At 45.3% G+C, this 18,868-nt stretch overlaps 1 protein-coding gene across 2 annotated transcripts in view; it reads left to right on the forward strand.

Annotated features, from left to right (window-relative positions):
* Window positions 1–18,868, forward strand: part of LOC134935989 (uncharacterized) — a 350,225-nt gene that overhangs the window by 305,863 nt on the left and 25,494 nt on the right. For both annotated transcript variants that reach the window (XM_063930857.1, XM_063930858.1), the window contains 3 exons: window positions 5,924–6,028; window positions 15,605–15,632; window positions 16,923–16,963. In XM_063930857.1, the coding sequence (XP_063786927.1) occupies window positions 5,924–6,028; window positions 15,605–15,632; window positions 16,923–16,963 (174 nt within the window). The remainder of the gene's footprint in view (window positions 1–5,923; window positions 6,029–15,604; window positions 15,633–16,922; window positions 16,964–18,868) is intronic.

Here is an 18,868-nt window from a genome sequence, read left to right on the forward strand (position 1 = left end):
GATAAAGAGATGTAGTAGTATGTATGTATAAAGAAGAAAGAAAAAAAAAACACGGGTAGGTGGTATACAATTATGGACGGACTGCCGAGTGCCGACACAGAGGTAGCTACAGCCGTGAACTACCGTACTGTGTCTGCTGCGACTAGATGATAAATAATGATATAAAAAATATATATATATCACTACTGCAGCCGGACAGGTATATATTATATAATGACGGACCTGCTGGACACTGTCTGTCAGCAGAATGAGTTTTTTATAGAATAAAAAAAAAAACACCACACAAGTGAAGTCACACGACGAGTGTTTAACTTTTTCAGGCAATCACAATATAGTATACTACTAACTATACTGGTGGTCAGTGTGGTCAGGTCACTGGTCAGTCACACTGGCAGTGGCACTCCTGCAGCAAAAGTGTGCACTGTTTAATTTTAATAATAATATGTACTCCTGGCTCCTGCTATAACCTATAACTGGCACTGCAGTGCTCCCCAGTCTCCCCCACAATTATAAGCTGTGTGAGCTGAGCACAGTCAGATATATACATAGATGATGCAGCACACTGGGCTGAGCAGTGCACACAGATATGGTATGTGACTGAGTCACTGTGTATCGTTTTTTTCAGGCAGAGAACGGATATATTAAATAAAACTGCACTGTCTGGTGGTCACTGTGGTCAGTCACTAGTAAACTCTGCACTCTCTACAGTTCTACAGTACTCCTAAGCTCCAGTAAATCAGGTCAATCTCTCTCTCTCTCTCTTCTAATCTAAATGGAGAGGACGCCAGCCACGTCCTCTCCCTATCAATCTCAATGCACGTGTGAAAATGGCGGCGACGCGCGGCTCCTTATATAGAATCCGAGTCTCGCGAGAATCCGACAGCGTCATGATGACGTTCGGGCGCGCTCGGGTTAACCGAGCAAGGCGGGAAGATCCGAGTCGCTCGGACCCGTGAAAAAAAACATGAAGTTCGGGCGGGTTCGGATTCAGAGAAACCGAACCCGCTCATCTCTATTTAAAACATAAATTTGGCTGCATATGTGAAAAGAAAGTGATGCAAGGACTTGTATGTATACTATACCTGGAGAAAAAAAAGTTGCTGTAAAGTTGTTCAGGTGCTTCTTTAAACCACAACAAGTATTCACAAAAACTGGTGCAGCAGAGAAAGGGTTAAGGGGAAAAATCCTGCTGGTATCCCAAGTCTGTTTCTCTGGCTCCTAAAAAAAAACACTTATAGCAGGCATTTCCAAACTGTGGACCTCCAACTGTTGTAAAACTACATATCCCAGCACGCCCTGACACAGTTGTGCTGTAAGAGAATGCTAAAGCTGTGTCAGGGCATGCTGGGATGTGTAGTTTCTTAACAGCTGGAGGGCCGTAGTTTGGACATGCCTGACTTATAGGGACAGCTCTTGTTTAATGTTGGTTGTTGTGGTGCCACATCAAGAAGATTGTTTTGCTGTGTTAAGAATACTCTTAAAATAAAATAAAAACTTGTTATTTTATGCTTAGGTTAGCAAAGTTTTACTTTCCTACACACCCGGAAACCAGTATGGTGGATATTCTGAGGGCTTTGGTGAATGTGGCCTCTATACAGCAGGCACAACAAGGACAGAAGCTGCAGGTTGCAGAGACCCAGATAGAAAACACTAAGCTCTTACATGAAGAGTTGGTTCAAGCAAGGCAGGGACATGGGGTGTCTGCGCCAATGCAGAAAATTACCTCAAATGATGTGGAGGCATATTTCTTAGCCTTTGAGAGAACATCCATGAGGCTTAAATGGGTACCAGATATCTGGGTGGAAAAGCTGGGATAATATTTGGTGCAGTGAAGCTCAACAGGCCTATGTTGATGCATCAGATGAACAGGTTTCTAATAATCAGCAAGAAAATAATTAGATTTTGGCCCAGATAGTTGTGACTGGAGCAGGGAATGCTCAATGCTTTCATGATTGGCATTTCCTCAATGTTACACAAGGTCATTCACAGCTGGCATAACTCTCCATAGTGTTAAAGAGCTGGATGCAGCCAGAAACCAATTCAGCTGGCCGTATGATGGAGATTCTAGCCCTTGACCACTCTATCCAGAGATGCAGATGGGTGCTGCAAGCAGATTTTGATATTCAGCACTGCAACACATGCCTAAGGCTCAAGATGGGTTGACACTGCCGACAGCAGAGCCTGTATGCAAAGTGACTCCACCTAAATCCTTTTAATGGGGCGAACCTGAGCATTTCAGTGCTGAATGTCCAAGCTGTCAGGAACCTATGGACTGTACAGTTGCTCGGCTGGGTCCCACCTTTCCTAGATGATGCACCTTGTCCCCCTCTACAGGGGATCTATTGCTATTTTGGGTGATTGTTCTAATAAACCAACAGGCTGTGTCCTGGTGGACTTTGGTAGTGAATGAACATTAGTCCCCAGTTCTGTCGTTCCAAGGTTGCCTAAAGTGAAAGTGATATGCATTCATGGAACTACAGAGGAATATGAGCGAGTTTGTTTATTGCTTACACTAGAAAGTCAAACAGTTAAGGAAGTAGTAGCCTTAGCCCCAAATCTACCATACTCCCTTATCCTGGGGCAAGACTTCCCCCTATTCAAATACAAATACCTTTATTGTCATTAACAACACCGGAGATGCCAACAACAAAAAACATGTAAAAACCATTACCAAATAATAGAACAGGCAGCAGTTACATTCCAATTAAAATCAACAAGACATCTCATTAAAATTCAAGAAAGAACATGATGACCATTTAACATACGTACAGCACCAGAGAAAAAGCTACTGTACAATCATTTTGTGCGCAAACGCACAGCTCTAAAATGTCTGTTTGATGGTAATCGCTCATGGTTCAGATGGCTGGGATCTTCCAGAATAGATTTTGATTTCTTCAGAACTCTCTTATCATCATAGATCTCCTGAGTACATAGTAACACAACACCAACTACACTACCAGCCATCCTAACTACCTGATCCAGAGTCTTTCTTTCTGCAACAGTACACTTCCTGAACCATATAGCAATTAGGACAGGACACTCTCCACAATTCTGCAATAGAAATTTAAAAAGATCCCTCGGCTCACACAGACAGATAATAGTCATCTTAGGAAAAAGAGATGTTGTGCCTTTTTAACCAAAAAAAGCAGATCTCAGAAACGAAGTCAAAGTATTTAAAATAAAAAAATAATAATAATTTAAAGGACACCACCTACTCAATGGTCAACCCATCTAGACAGACAGGTACCTCAGGAGCAGTATTTTGTCTTCTAAAAATCAGTAATTCCAGGAGGTTACTGCTGGACATGTCGGCAACTGATACACTGACCAAAAGTCCAACCTAATAGGAACCTGTCCAACACTCACTGGCTTCTGGAAAAGAGTCAACAGAACCATTGTTTATGGAATTTGGATACAGGTCCACAACTGCTACCCATTCCAAGTCTTTCCCAAGAAGACAGAGGTAGCAAACATTGGCCAGGGACATTGTTGTGGAATCTTTGGTACCACCAGAGAAAACTGAGAACTGGTCCCCAATTTTGTCACAAGAATTTGCTAGGTATCAATGTGATGATGCTACCCTAGCATCATCACATAAACATGCAGATGCTCTTTCCCATAAGTATGCATTTTCCACAATATACGTTTCACCTAGGTTGGTGAAGCTAAGGGAAGGGGTATGTGGCTAAAAGGGTAGTTTGCCACAAACTATTATGGGAGATACAAAGGGTTCCTCTGAAAGTCTACAGATTTAGGCTGCAGACAGGGTTAATCCTTTATATTTTTCTGCATACACAACACAGCTTCACAGGTGGACCATATGGGTGTGATTGCTCAGCTAGTTAGCACTTGGGAGGGGGCATAAGTAGCTGGTGTTGAGGGTAAGGCAACTAATGCCCAGTTAGTTGGCCAGTGACTAGAGAGGTGACAACAGTGTCTAGGGTGTAAGGGTCGTGGGAACACTTTTGTTGGTGTGACAGCTGAAACGAGAGGCTTATGCCGACTATCACATCCATACATCTCAATAAACGCCAATGCACTGGCTATCATATGATAGATAGATAGATGTAGAGATTATATTATAATATATATATATATATATATATATACATATATACATATATACATACATATATATATATATATATATATATATATATACACATACACACATACATACATACATACATACATACATACATACATACATACATACACACATACACACAGGATGAGTATTCCATATCCAAATATTCCGAAATACGGAATGTTCCGAAATACGGACTTCTTTGAGTGAGACTGAGATAGTGAAACCTTTGTTTTCTGATGGCTCAATGTACACAAACTTTGTTTAATACACAAAGTTATTAAAAATATTGTATTAAATGACCCTCAGGCTGTGTGTATAAGGGCCCTCATTCCGAGTTGTTCGCTCGGTAAAAATCTTCGCATCGCAGCGATTTTCCGCTTAATGCGCATGCGCAATGTCCGCACTGCAACTGCGCCAAGTAAATTTGCTATGCACTTCGGAATTTTACTCACGGCATTTTCATCGTTCTGGCGATCGTAATGTGATTGACAGGAAATGGGTGTTACTGGGCGGAAACAGGCCGTTTTATGGGCGTGTGGGAAAAAACGCTACCATTTCCGGAAAAAACGCAGGAGTGGCCGGAGAAACGGGGGAGTGTCTGGGCGAACGCTGGGTGTGTTTGTGACGTCAAACCAGGAACGACAAGCAGTGAAATGATCGCAGAAGCCGAGTAAGTCTGGAGCTACTCAGAAACTGCTACGAGGTGTGTAATCGCAATATTGCGAATACATCGTTCGCAATTTTAAGATGCTAAGATTCACTCCCAGTATGCGGCGGCTTAGCATGAGCAAATCTGCTAAAATCCGCTTGCGAGCGAACAACTCGGAATGAGGGCCAAGGTGTATATGAAACATAAATGAATTGTGTGAATGTACACAGACTTTGTTTAATGCACAAAGTTATAAAAAAAATATTGTCTAAAATGACCTTCATGCTGTGTGTATAAGGTGTATATGTAACAAATGCATTCTGTGCTTAGATTTAGGTCCCATCGCCATGATATCTCATTATGGTATGCAATTATTCCAAAATACGGAAAAATCCCATATCCAAAATACCTCTGGTCCTAAGCATTTTGGATAAGGGATACTCAACATTATATATATATATATATATATATATATATATATATATATATATATATATATTGTCCAGCACAAATAATCAAGGCCACCAATGTTGGAGAAGTTGCCCATAGCAACCTATGTCAGCTTCTGTTATTTCACAGAATGTGGGCCTGATTCAGAGATGCCCTTACATGCAACAGTGGTATGAATTATGCTAATGTTGCAGTAGGAATCTGAGAGGAGAAAAAAATCACCTCCTGCCAGCATCACAGATCTACATGCTGCGTGTGCTGGATCATCTACAAGACCAGGTTACTCAGATTGGCCCTCGCAGCTCTGTAGCTGTTTCCAGGAAGTCTGTGTCAGAAGAAGCAGACCCTGCCTGGTCTTGCAACAGGAGCGATATGTGCCCCATTTTCGGGAATGCTGTCCAGCTCTACCCACTCCCTGCCCCCAAATATCCAAAGCCTGTCAATTAGGCTACGGCTCAGGGGGCACTGCGTGTGATGATGCAGGCGCCCCATCATCTTATATGTACGTAAGCCATCAGGTTTGTGTACATCTCCCAATTAGGCTCTGTGATAGATAAATGACAGACAGAAGCGGATTAGTTGCTATTGGCAACTTCTCCACTTTATCTCTCTCCAAGGCTTGATACATCTCACCTTTGTGATGTGTTATTTGTATACAGTATTTCATTATCTGTCTTTGGTGAGGTTATATCAATTGTTTCACTGTATTATGTTTGTTTGATATATTCTTTTAGGAAATGTTCTAGAGAAAGAACTTAATCTACTGATCATAGGTTCCGCCTCTGCCTTGGGCCTTCTGTTCATCCTGTGTGTGATCCTGATCATCTTGATGGCAAAAGGTAAGATAACTGTTTTATTTTCCCTTAGTTTTCCAAGTATTTCCGAGGTGAATAGCGCCGGGAGTTTGCTCCTCGGGCTATTCAATTCAGCGCGGAGTGACTTCTAATGTTGGGATTTCTTCTCTCATCCCTGGAGGGGTGTGAGCAGAATCAGACAAAAGTTTCCCGACAGAAACAGTATCGGGCAGCTAAGTCGGCAAATGCCCATTCTCCTGACAAATCTGCCTGTTTAGTCTGGGGGAAAGAGCATTCTCCGACTTAACATCATGCTGAATTGAATATCCCCAGAAGCAAACTCCCAGCGCTATTAAATTCACTTTGAATTGAATTGACCCCATTGGGGCACAATGCAGAGATAGACACAGAAGCACACATATCAGGGTCTATTAGCGGTCACCCATCTGCGACTTGCAAATACTGCTGCAAACTCCTTCCCTTGCGTTTATGCATGCGGCTAAAAGTGCAAGGACTGAGACGAACACTTCCAGCATCTGTACACCCAGTAATACTAATTAATGCGCCACCATTGGTCCCACCATTGAATCTCACCAACCCTAGGACAGCTGCAGTTTTTCCATCTGAGCATGGTTTCCTATGCCTGCTGCTATGCATCTGTGTATGCAGCCGCTGTCACTGGCATGCCCATAGGATGGACCATATTTGCTAGCATTTCTTGCCACCTCCCAGTCATTATCCAAGAATGCCCATCTTTGTGCATACACTCTGTGTAACGAGTTTTTAGGAATTTTCATGCATGAGCAGTTGCAAAAATCACTCAACTACAGTAGTTGCTGTTCAGCAAATTACATCTTCTTTGATGCAAGGTTTGTCCGAACCATAAAAACCACTAGATGTTCCCTTATGGAAGCCATAGGAAAAAATATAAAATTTAATACCTACCGGTAATTCCTTTCTCGTAGTCCATAGTGGATACTGGGGATCTGTACTTTAGTACCATGGGGTATAGATCGGGTCCACTGGAGCCTGGCACTTTAAAACCTTTTAGTGTGTGTATGTGTGTACTGGCTCCTCCCCTCTATGCCCCTCCTACCAGACTCAGTCTAGGAAACTGTGCCCGAGGAGACGGACATACCACGAGAGAGGAAAACAGATACAACAGCGGTGAGGCACAAAGCCAACACACAACCATAACCGAAAGGAGGGCGCTAACCAGAACAGAGGACAGCAACACCAACCTAACCAGGATAGCAAAGCTATCCCTACAACAGAAAGGGACCACAATGGCGGGCCAACCAAATACTAACTCAGGTAAGCAGGAATTGAAGCACTGAGGCGGGTGACCAGTATCCACTACGGACTACGAGAAAAGGTATTACCGGTAGGTATTACATTCCTATTTTCTCTTATGTCCTAGTGGATACTGGGGATCTGTACTTTAGTACCATGGGGAAGTACCAAAGCTCCCAAACGGGTGGGAGAGTGCTGAGACCCCTGTAAAACTGCCTGACCAAACTGAAGGTTATCCTTAGCCAAGGTGTCGAACCGACAGAATTTTACAAAAGTGTTCGAACCAGACCAAGTAGAAGCTTGGCACAACTGTAAGGCCGAGACACTCCAGGCAGCTGCCCAGGAAGAGCCCACAGACCTAGTCGAGTGGGCCTGAATAGACGTTGGCAAAGGCAGAGCCGCCGAAGTATAGGCCTATGGAATGGTCAACCTGAGCCAACGAACAATTTATTGCTTAGAAGCCGGATGACCAATCTTGGAGGCATCATAAAGGGCAAACAGCGAATAAGATTTCCAATGACGAGCTGTCCTCTTGACATAAATCTTCAGAGCCCTCACAACCTCCAAGAACTCTGGCCCAATGGAGGCGTCAGACAACACCGGAACCGCAATGAAAAGCTGAAACCACTTTTGTCAAAAACTGAGGTCGGGTCCTGAGTTCCACCCTGTTTTCATGAAAAATCAAATAAGGGCTCTTACAGGATAAGGCCCCCCATTTAGAGACACGTCTGGAAGACGCCAATGCTAATAACATCACTGTCTACAAGGTGAGAAATTTTAACTCCACCCTATGTAAGGGTTCAAACCAGTCCAATTGAAGGAAGGACAGTACCACATTGAGATCCCACGGAGCTGTGGGAGGTACGAAGGGCGGTTGCATATGAAGAACTCCTTTTAGGAAAGTTTGTACTTCCGGCAACATGGCAAGTTGTTTCTGGAAGAAAATAGAGAGCGCCGAAATCTGGACTTTGATGGAGCCTAAACGTAGGCCCATATCCACTCCCGCTTGCAGGAAAAGTAGAAAACAACCAATTCTAAATTCCACGGAGAAACCTTTCTACTTTCACACCAGGAAACATAATTTTTACAGATACGATGATAAAGTTTTGACGTAACTATCTTCCTGGCCTGGACCATGGTGGAAATAACCCGGGAGTGAAGACCTTTCCTTGCTAGAATCTCCCTCTCAACTTCCAAGCCGTCAACCGTAGCCTCTGTACGTCTGGATAGACGAACGGACCTTGTTGAAGAAGATCCTTCCGGAGCGGCAGAGGCCAAGGATCCTCCAGAGCCAAGGTTAGGAAGTCCGAGTACCACGTCCATCGAGGCCAATCCGGGACAATTAGAATTGCTTGAACTCTTTCCCTTCTTAGTCTTTTAGAACCCTTGGGATTAGCAGTAGAGGAGGGAACAGGTACACAAACAGGTACGTCAAAGGAGTCGTCAGCGCGTCCACTGCCACAGCCTGCGGATCCCTCACTCTGGAACAGTATTGGCATAGCTTCTTGTTGAGACGAGAAGCCATCAAATCTATCTGCGCCGTGCGGACAGCCCCACCAGTGAATTAACTGTTGAAACACCTGGGGATGTAGGCCCCATTCCCCCGGATGGAGGTCGTGCCTGCTTAGGAAATCCGCTTCCCAGTTGTCCACTCCTGGAATGAATATGGCTGAGATGGCCCTTGCGCTGCCCTCCACCCAGAGGAGGAATTTTGACACTTCCCACATCGCTGCTCTGCTCTTGTTCCCCCTTGTCGGTTTATGTACACCATCGCCGTGGTGTTGTCCAATTGAACCTGGATCACCTGATCCTTCAGGAGATGGGAAGTGTGCAGAAGAGCATTGTAAATTGCCCTGAGTTCCTGGATGTTTATAGGCAGGGCCGATTCCTGAACTGACCATATCCCCTGGAACCATGTCCCTTGGGTCAAAGCCCCCCAACTCCGGAGGCTGGCATCAATTGTGAGTAGAATCCATGAGTAGATATTGAAATTCCTGCCTTCTACCAGGTGAGGAACTTGTAACCACCATAATAGAGAAATCCGGGCTCTTGGAGATAAGGTCACTTCCTGATGCATGTGAAGGTGAGACCCCGACCATTTGTCCATCAGATCCATCTGAAATGGCCGAGCATGAAATCTGCTATATTGAATTGCCTCATAAGCAGCAACCATCCTGCCAAGCACGTGTATGCAAAGATGTATGGACACCTTGCGAGGACGGAGCACTGAGTGGACCATAGCATGGATAGCCAAGGCCTTGTCCATCAGAAGAAACACCTTTTGAGACACTGTATCCAGTTTCGTTCCCAGGAACTGAAGACATTGGGTCGATTCCAGGTGAGATCTCAGGAAGTTTAGGATCCACCCATGATCCGTAAGCAGGTGAGTCGTCAGATCGATGCTGTGCAATAGACGCTCCCTGGACATAGCCATTATCAGGAGATCATCCAAGTAAGGGACTATGTTGACACCCATCATGCGCAGTTGCAGCATCATCTCCGCCATGACTTTGGTGAAGACCCTCGGAGCTGTGGACAGGCCAAAAGGCAAGGCCTGGAACTGGAAATGGTCATCCAAGATGGCGAACCTGAGGTAAGCCTGATGAGGGGGCCACGTGGGAATGTGTAGGTTAGCATCCGTGACATCTAGGGATACTAGGAATTCCCCCTTCTCCAGACCGGACACCACTGCCCGCAAGGATTCCATCTTGAATTTGATTACCCGCAGATATGGGTTTAGAGACTTCAGGTTTAAGATGGGTTGCACCGAACCGTCTGGTTTTATAGCAACAAATAGACTGGAGTAAAAACCCCTGTTGCGTAACAGAGGTGGTACCGGAACCACCATCCCTGTTCGCAAAAGCTTTTGAATGGCCTCTTGCAAGGTAACTTTTGCTGCGGTCAAAACTGGCAAGCCCAATTTGAAAAATCTGTGAGAAGGAAGTGCTTGAAATTCCAGCCGGTAACCCTGGGAAATGAGGTCCCTCACCCAAGGATCCCAGGAGGACTTCGCCGCCCACACGTGGGCGAAGTGTTGGAGGCGAGCACCCACCTGAAAGTCGCCTTATCACTTGGGCCAACCGCCACGTGGTAGGCTTAGCGGCAGGAAAACCGGTGGTCTGGTCCAGGGATGCAGCAGTTGCAGGTTTACGGGACTTACCACGAGATCCTCTCAGTGTAGTGATGACTCCTTGGCCCCTGCCTCTGAACCTTGACACACGAAAGGACTGCAAGAAGGGTCCTGTGTAAGAACATCGAGCAGGTGGTGCAGCCGACGGCAGATAGGTAGACTTACCCGCCGTTGCCAGGGAGATCCATTTATTTAACTCATCCCCAAACAAGGCATCACCTGTAAAGGGAAGATTTTCTACACCCTTTTTGGAATCAGCGTCCGCTGACCATTGACGTAACCATAGAGCTCTGCGTGCCGAAACAGCTATAGCAGTAGAGCGGCCATTTATCTTACACAATTCATTAATAGCCTCGCTCATAAAATTTGCAGCATCCTGTATGTGTTGCAGCAATGTAATGACCTCATCCTGGGGCAGAGTGTCTAATCCATTAATAATATTATCGGACCACTTGACTACTGCCCTGGAAATCCACCCACAAACTATTGTGGGGCGCCGTGCGTCGCCTGCTGCCGTATATATTGCCTTGAAAGTGGTCTCAATTTTATGGTCAGATGGCTCTTTTAGGGATATAGCCCCTGGCACCGGCAGTTACAACTTCTTAGACAGTCTGGACACAGACGTATCGACTGACAGGGGGGGTTTCCCTTACCTTCCTGTCCTCAGCTGGGAGGGGAAAAGTAGCTAAAAACCTCTGAGGAATCTTAAATTTCTAATCAGGGTTTAACCCTGCCTCCCTGGATTTTAGGAAAAATTGGACTTGCCCTGCAGATGTTCAAAAAATAATTTGAGTGCCACATGAAAAGACAAAACCTTGCACCCAATTGAATGCTAAAAAAATGTACCTGCTTTAAAAACCCTGCTGTGCAATTTTTGGGAAATTTGCTCCCAACTGAATATGCCCCTTTGAGTTACACTATTTTCTGTGGGTCCAACTTGTAAGCCACTAATGTTGGGAAAAATCTGGGATAAGGGCCACCCCACACACGGTGGTAACACAGAGATGGTCTTGTGAAAAATCTTTACTTACACTAGAACTATGCATTGAGAAAAAACAAGGGTAATAATTACTGTCCAGAATATAGCACAAGTCCAGTAACTTTCATTCTCTGTCTGCAAGGGACCTGCAGCAAACTCCAGCTACAGAGTTCAGGCACACTCCAGCTGCAGGGGCCGTAGACCTCCTCGCCGCCTCCAACCTGTTCCGACCACAGGGTCCACTACTGCTGGGGTTGCCCTGTCAGCATGGGATCCCGGACAGAGGCGGCAGTGGCTTGTGTGCTCAGGGGTCCCTGTCCTGATTCCTGGCAGCCAGGAGCATTCAGGTACTGGGGGCTCGGCAGTGGCAGCAAGAGAGCCTCGATGACAAAGGAGACTGGGGCAGAAGTACTGAAGTTGCTGTTTTACATATTTTGCACCACAGTTCTACATCACCATATTATGTTCTTCCTTCCCTTCCCTCTCCACTCCTCCCCATGTCCCTTCTCTCCTGCCCTTTCTCCCTCTCCTATCCCTCCCCTTATTCCCACATTCCACTTTCAACTGATATGATACAGTTCCAAGTTTCCTGTATTTTGGGTTTAATATCCAAATCGGTATTTAAGGTCCAGGCAGACCTGACCTAACTACATAGTTCTACCAAAATCCCCCGTGCTTCCTTAAATGTTAACATTGATTATTATGTTGATTATTTCTGTAGTGGCCCTTGTTTGGGACCAATTGTCCAAGAGCTTCTTACTGTATGGGCCCTTTACCTTTCTACCTTCTTCTGTGTTCTATCTTTCCTGTGGCTTCCCTTTGACTTCTTTAGCTTCCTCCTTTTTCTCCCTTTTGGGGTAGCCTTCCTTAGGCCTCATACGATATTCAATTACCCACAGTGACTGTCGGGTGTAAAGTATCGCCGGGGGGGGGGGCTATTAAATTAGCCCTGATAAGCCGACACGTGCCGTGGCTTTATGGGGATTTGTTTCTCCTGCCTCTGACAGGCGACGCAAAATCCCTGAAAACCGCCTTATTTTCGGGTGAAAAGGATGTTTTTTCCGGGTGAAAAAACATCGATAAAACATCGGGAAATTTCACCCAAAGCTTCATCGGCGGTAATTGACTATCCCTGCATGTGTGTCAATATACTCTATGTGTAGTACATCTTCCAATACTCTGTTATACCTCTTACATTGAGATCTATTAATGTAAATCTCTTATTTAAACTCTCCTAGGAAAAATACAGGCCCTCATTCCGAGTCGTTCGCTCGGTATTTTTCATCGCATCGCAGTGAAATTCCGCTTAGTGCGCATGCGCAATATTCGCACTGCGACTGCGCCAAGTATCTTTGCTATGAAGATAGTATTTTTACTCACGGCTTTTTCATCGCTCCGGCGATCGTAATGTGATTGACAGGAAATGGGTGTTACTGGGCGGAAACAGGCCGTTTTATGGGAGTGTGGCTGAAAACGCTACCGTTTCCGGAAAAAACGCAGGAGTGGCCGGAGAAACGGGGGAGTGGTTGGGCGAACGCTGGGTGTGTTTGTGACGTCAAACCAGGAACGACAAGCACTGAACTGATCGCACAGGCAGAGTAAGTCTGGAGCTACTCAGAAACTGCTAAGTAGTTTGTGAGCGCAATATTGCGAATACATCGGTCGCAATTTTAAGATGCTAAGATACACTCCCAGTAGGCGGCGGCTTAGCGTGTGTAACTCTGCTAAATTCGCCTTGCGACCGATCAACTCGGAATGAGGGCCACAGTTTTCCTGGTGGCCTGTAGGAGAGAGAAAGCCGATATTGCTTTCCTGCTGGAAACACATTTTACTGGTTCGCATTCCCAGCTTCAAGGTCGGTGGTTCTCCCAGACCTTCTTTGCTTTATCGGTTTGTAAAAAAAAACGCGGATTAGCCATCTGAATCCATCGTAATATCCTGTTTGTTCACACTAAAACGGTGACAGATCCTGAAGTTCGGTTCCTCATAGTGATTGGCACCCTTCATTCATTGACCATTACTTTAGTTTCAGTTTATGCTCCTAACCAGGACCAATCCCTGTTTTTTATACCCTATCCCGGCATCTGGATATAGAGGTGCAGGGTCATATCATGGGTGGGGATTTTAACACAATTATTGACCCATTATTAGATAGGACCACACCTCCTAGAGCCTCTCGCACCCTCGTTGCCTCCTTAAAACGCCATGACCTTTGCGACGCCTGGTGTCTCAAACAACCTCATACTAAGAACTTTACCCACTTCTCTGCCCCACACCAACACTACTCCAGGATCAATATGATCCATGTCTCTTCTAATATTACTAATCTCTGATACTGGCATCACTCCGTTCACATTGACAGATTATGCAGGATTCTACCTTTCTGTAGACATAAACCGCTCCCCCATCAGGAGTTACAAATGGTGCTTAAATGACTCCCACCTGCAGCACCTCTCTGCGTTGGCTGAAATAAGAGTGGCTGTCACTCGATATTTTGCAGAGAACATCTCTCCCGATATTTCCTCCAGTGTTCTCTGGGAGGCCCACAAGGCTACCACATGGGGTTCCCTCATTGCGAAATCCTCGGCCGTTAGGAAAAATCAGCTTTGGAGATTCAGTCTCTCAAATCTCCACTATATTAATTCAACACAAGACACCCCATAGTGCCTTAGTAATCTCTCAAATAGAATCCCTGTGAGGTCGATTGAATGCTCTTTTGTCTCACAGTGCCGCGCTGATTCTGCAGAATCTCCAGCGTTTCTATGACCAGGTAGATAAAATTGACTCCTTATTGGCCAATAAGTTGTGATGTAGGTAGGCATCAGGCACCATAGATAAACTGTACTTGTCGCAACTTGGATCTAATGGGTCCTGCAGTGATGACTGAGGAATTTTGGACCTTTTATAGCTACCTCTTTAATTTAGCTGACCCCCCCCCCCCCTCCCCACCGGAGTCGAGGGAGTGCATTCATTCTTGTCCACTACCTCCTTACCTAGTCTTTCCAATGCTCAACTAGATGTACTTAATACTCGCATTTCAAATAAGGAGACATTAGATGATATACACTCCATGCGCACATCTGCCACCCCAGGCCTGACGGATTTACAGCCCAATTTTAGAAACTATTTCTAAAGGAACTGGCCCCACATTTTACTATACCCGGGCATATATCATGGTAATCCCAAATCCTGATAGAGATCCAACTAGATGCCGATTTCTCGGTTGAAAGTGGATCTGAAGATTTATGCGAAAGTCTTAGCTAACCGTCTAGCCCCTCTCCTACCTTATCTGATACACCCTGACCAAGTCGGGTTTATACCCGGATGTAAGGCGTCAAATAACACTAGAAGCGCCATTTCACTGATTCATTCCATTCATAAATGGAAACTCCCCTCTCTTGTTTTGGCACCCGACGCGGAGAAGGCTTTGACCATATCTCCTGGCCCTTTGCTTTTGCTGTTCTTGACAAATGAGTTTTCTGGTAAATTTTGGGATTGCATTCAAGCACTGTATTGCTCCCCATTAGTGCATGTTTCCGTGAATGGTGTTACATGTTCTAGTTTTGGGATGCAAACAGTACCAGACAGGGTTGTCCACTGTAGTCTCTAATAATTTTTTCTTGCTTTCATACCTTTTAAAAAATGGATCTCATTTGTTGCTGTTCCACTATTAGTAATGTTTCCTTACAATTTATGTATGCCCTTTTCCATTGTGATTCATTTTTAAAAAATGTGTTTACAAAAAAAAGTAAAAGTTGTAGAAGTGGGGAGACACTGTCCGCCTAGGTCGGTAACATTACAGGTTGGAGAGAAGTTGGCAGGTTTTCAGGTCTGATGAAAAACTTGGTTAGGTGTGTGAGGCTGCGTTTTAGTTGGACAGTTGATCAGATGGATAGTTGGAGGAAAGTTGGTCTGGTGTATGGCCAGCAAAAGACATTGGAGTCAATAGAATAGGCTCCATCTGTACTCTGTTTTCAAACCATGGGTAGGATCTATGGTCAATGGAGGTAGATTTTTGCTGTTACTGTAGGTTATAAGTGTGAAGTTTATATTACAGCAGCAGATGCAGTATACAGTATATTACAGAGGTTCTGCCAACTGGAAAGATGTTAAGTTCTGAAGCTCTTCCCTTTAGTTACAATATATTTGTGGAGATGATGACATGGTGGGAGACACAGAAGTGTGAATGTCCTAAACGAATTCTGCTTATTAATTTCAGGCATCCTGTGTAAGACGAAAAAAAGAAGGTGAGTTCAGTGCTGTATACACAGCAGTAAGGGCAGCCAGCTGTCTCCTCCCTAACATTCTCTGTACTGTACACCTGTCTAACTACGTTGGGTAGGAAATGCCGGTGGTGGGATGCCAGCAGTCAGAAGACCGACCGCGGCATCGCAACGCATAAAATCCCAACATGGGCAAGGTGAGTATACTTAACTTACCCCAATGTCCCTGTAACCCTAACCCTCCCTCCCGTTGGTGCCTAGACCTAACCACCCCTTTCCGCAGCCTAAACCTAACCCTTCCTCCCCCGCATCTTAGCCCTAACTCTACCTGGGGGTTCCTAAACCAAACCGCCCCCTCCCTGCAGCCTAACACCAACACTGTTTCCCAGAGCCTAAATACCCCCCCCTCCCCACCTGCAGCTTAAACCTTACCCCCCCTCCCCCCCCCTTACACACACACACACACACACACACACACACACACACAGCTTACCTGGCTGGCGGCCCGGTCAACACTCGTTTGGGATCCTGGTGGTCTGGATTTATGTGCCGGGATTGTGATCCTTGACAGGATGCTGGCGCCGGCATTCCGATCTGTGTCAGGATTCTGGCGTTGAAATTTCGACTGCTGGGATCCCGACCGCCAACTCTATATCGCTCATTCTGACAAGCACAGAAATAGCACAGAAATAGCTCTGGTTCAAATCACCTTTTAAAATAAAAATAAATGAAGTTCGTTTATAGAGGACTATTTTATAAGTGCAATTGCTAAATGTAAAAAAAAATACCAAATTAAAAAAAAATGCATTATTATAACCAAATTATTCTTCCTCCAGTTTTAAATTATGTATATAGGGGTCTATTCAAAAAGCAGTGTGGAGAAGTGAGCCAGTGGAGAAGTTGCCCATGGCAACCAATCAGCATTGAAGTAACATTTATAATTTGCATACTATACAATTATACAACTTCTCCACTGGATCACTTTTCACTGCTTCATGAATAGACCCCAAAGTCTGAAGGTTTCAGACCTGAGTAAACTAGTGGCCCAGTATCCCTTCAGTTGTATACAGGAGAGGAGGGTCAGGGGTGCAGTGATTGTGAGTGTGTATGGTGCATACAAATGCTGATCTCTCTACCCTGCAGCCATTACATATACACCACTGGTTCTATGAACCAAATCATAAGAGGTTGCCTGTACCTGACAAATGCTGTAGTGAAAGTATCACTTCCTCTTTTACTGTTATCTTGCTGTTACATCTCACACTCCGATCCACTCCGCCTAACCTCACACACAGTTATCTCTTCTCATCCTAGTCCTGACCTGCAGATGGAAATCACTGATCAACCAGATAAAGGTAAAATATAACTTACACACACTCTTGCCTCGCATACACTAAGGGTACCATGGCTGGGCAAATACTGTAGAAGCTGAGACCAAGCACGCATAAGCTTGAAATTCTAAAAATGTTGATGATTTAAAGAGAAAGTCCAGAAAATAACTACTATGCACCCATGTGTACAGGTGTTTTTATGTGGGAGATAGGTAGGGTTGCTATATTTAAAAAATAAAAATATGGTACACACGGGGATGCTCCAGGGGGAGAAGTGGGCTTGGTTGTGGTTGGTGTGTGCAGTGTGTGTAGCCTGGCTGCATTATAAGTTTTTGGTATGGAAGCCCGGCAGTCGGCATGTCAGCAGTCACATGACTGACACCGGCATCCCGACAATTCGAATTTCAACAGGGGATGGGGTAATTACCACCCCCCTTTCCCCTTCCCTAACCCATCTGGGGTGGTGGCTAGGGCTAAGACTGTGGAGGCGGGGGGTGGGGGGGGTGGCGGCTACAGATAACCCCCCCCCTCTAGTGCCTTACCCTAACCCCCCCTGGGCCCTAACCATCACCCCAATACTTACCTTCAAGATGCCGGCGGTCGGCAGCTGGTTGATAGTCTCCATAGTTGGATGGTTAGTAGGGAATCGGGACTCTCGGCGGCCACTATGCATGTCGGTCCCGACTGTTACTAAGCAGCCGGAACACTTCTAGTGTATGTGGAGCCGCTCAGAAGCACTGAATTATTATCATAGGTGGCTTTGCCTCTGCCTTGTACATTTCTGTCTGCACCCAGCCCTTGCCCAGAACTGTGTCTGTTTGATCCTGTTTTTTTGTTTAGCTTCCTCTGCACCCACCTCACCCATTCCTTGTGCTCACCTAGTCCCACACTGTCTACTTGTCTCTGTGTTAAACCCTGGCATCATGTCCGTACTGGGTGATCTTACTTCATCCAGGAGAGGCAGCTGGGGTTGGGAGGTATGGGTGACCGGCGGTTGGGATACTGCCGGTCACCATACCAACGCCAGGATCCCAGAGTTTAGGTTGCCAGGGGGGGCAAGCGCAAAGAAGCCCCTTGAGGGCTCGGTGTGCTCACTACAGGTTCTGTTCCCACTCTGTGGGTGTTGTGGACACCCAAGAGTGGTAATAGTCCCTGTGAGTCGGAATTTAACCCGTGTGGGATTCACATCACATAACCGCTTCCCGGCAGCTGTTATAGGTGAAATCCATCGTAGCCTGTCAGGAACAGTGCGAGAGCTTCTCTTCACTATTTCATGCATCAACTCCATTCTGCTCACAAAAGGGTTCAGATGTAATTATTGTGCAATATTACTTGCAAAATTTAATTATTAATAATACATTTTATATAAAAGAAAAATAGAGAAATGTAAATTATAAAGAAGTTGTAGCAGGACATACATTTTTTTTTTTAAGGGGGGGGGGGGGGGGGGGTCATTGTTCCGACACATATATTTTCATGTTTTCCGGGATGTTTAAAGTCACAGAACCCGATTCTGAGTCGCACATGATGCAGCTGCTACTCCAACCGCCCGCAGCAATGGGATTTTGAATGATATGATAATGTGACAATACGCCCCTATCCTGTGTTACACGCACCTCTGCGATCGCACTGATCCTTCATCAGCACTAACACCCTCCCTGTACTAGATGTAGCAGATCCGTCTGTATTTGGGGTTTTCTCTGTATACAAACCACTAAGAATAGAATTCATCTGTGGCATAACACCATTGGCACACCTCTATGCACCCACAAGATGGGAGCGTTTGCCATGTGGCCACCCAGATACGCCCATTTAGCGGCTACAGAGTATTGACTTAGATCCGTGCCAATTTCTGATTCGTGTCTACATTGGGAAAGCTGTATACTGTATGCAACCTGAGGCTCATGCAAAATAAATGGAAAATCGCTA

Source organism: Pseudophryne corroboree, chromosome 6, assembly GCF_028390025.1.
Source record: "Pseudophryne corroboree isolate aPseCor3 chromosome 6, aPseCor3.hap2, whole genome shotgun sequence".
Lineage (NCBI taxonomy): Eukaryota > Metazoa > Chordata > Amphibia > Anura > Myobatrachidae > Pseudophryne > Pseudophryne corroboree.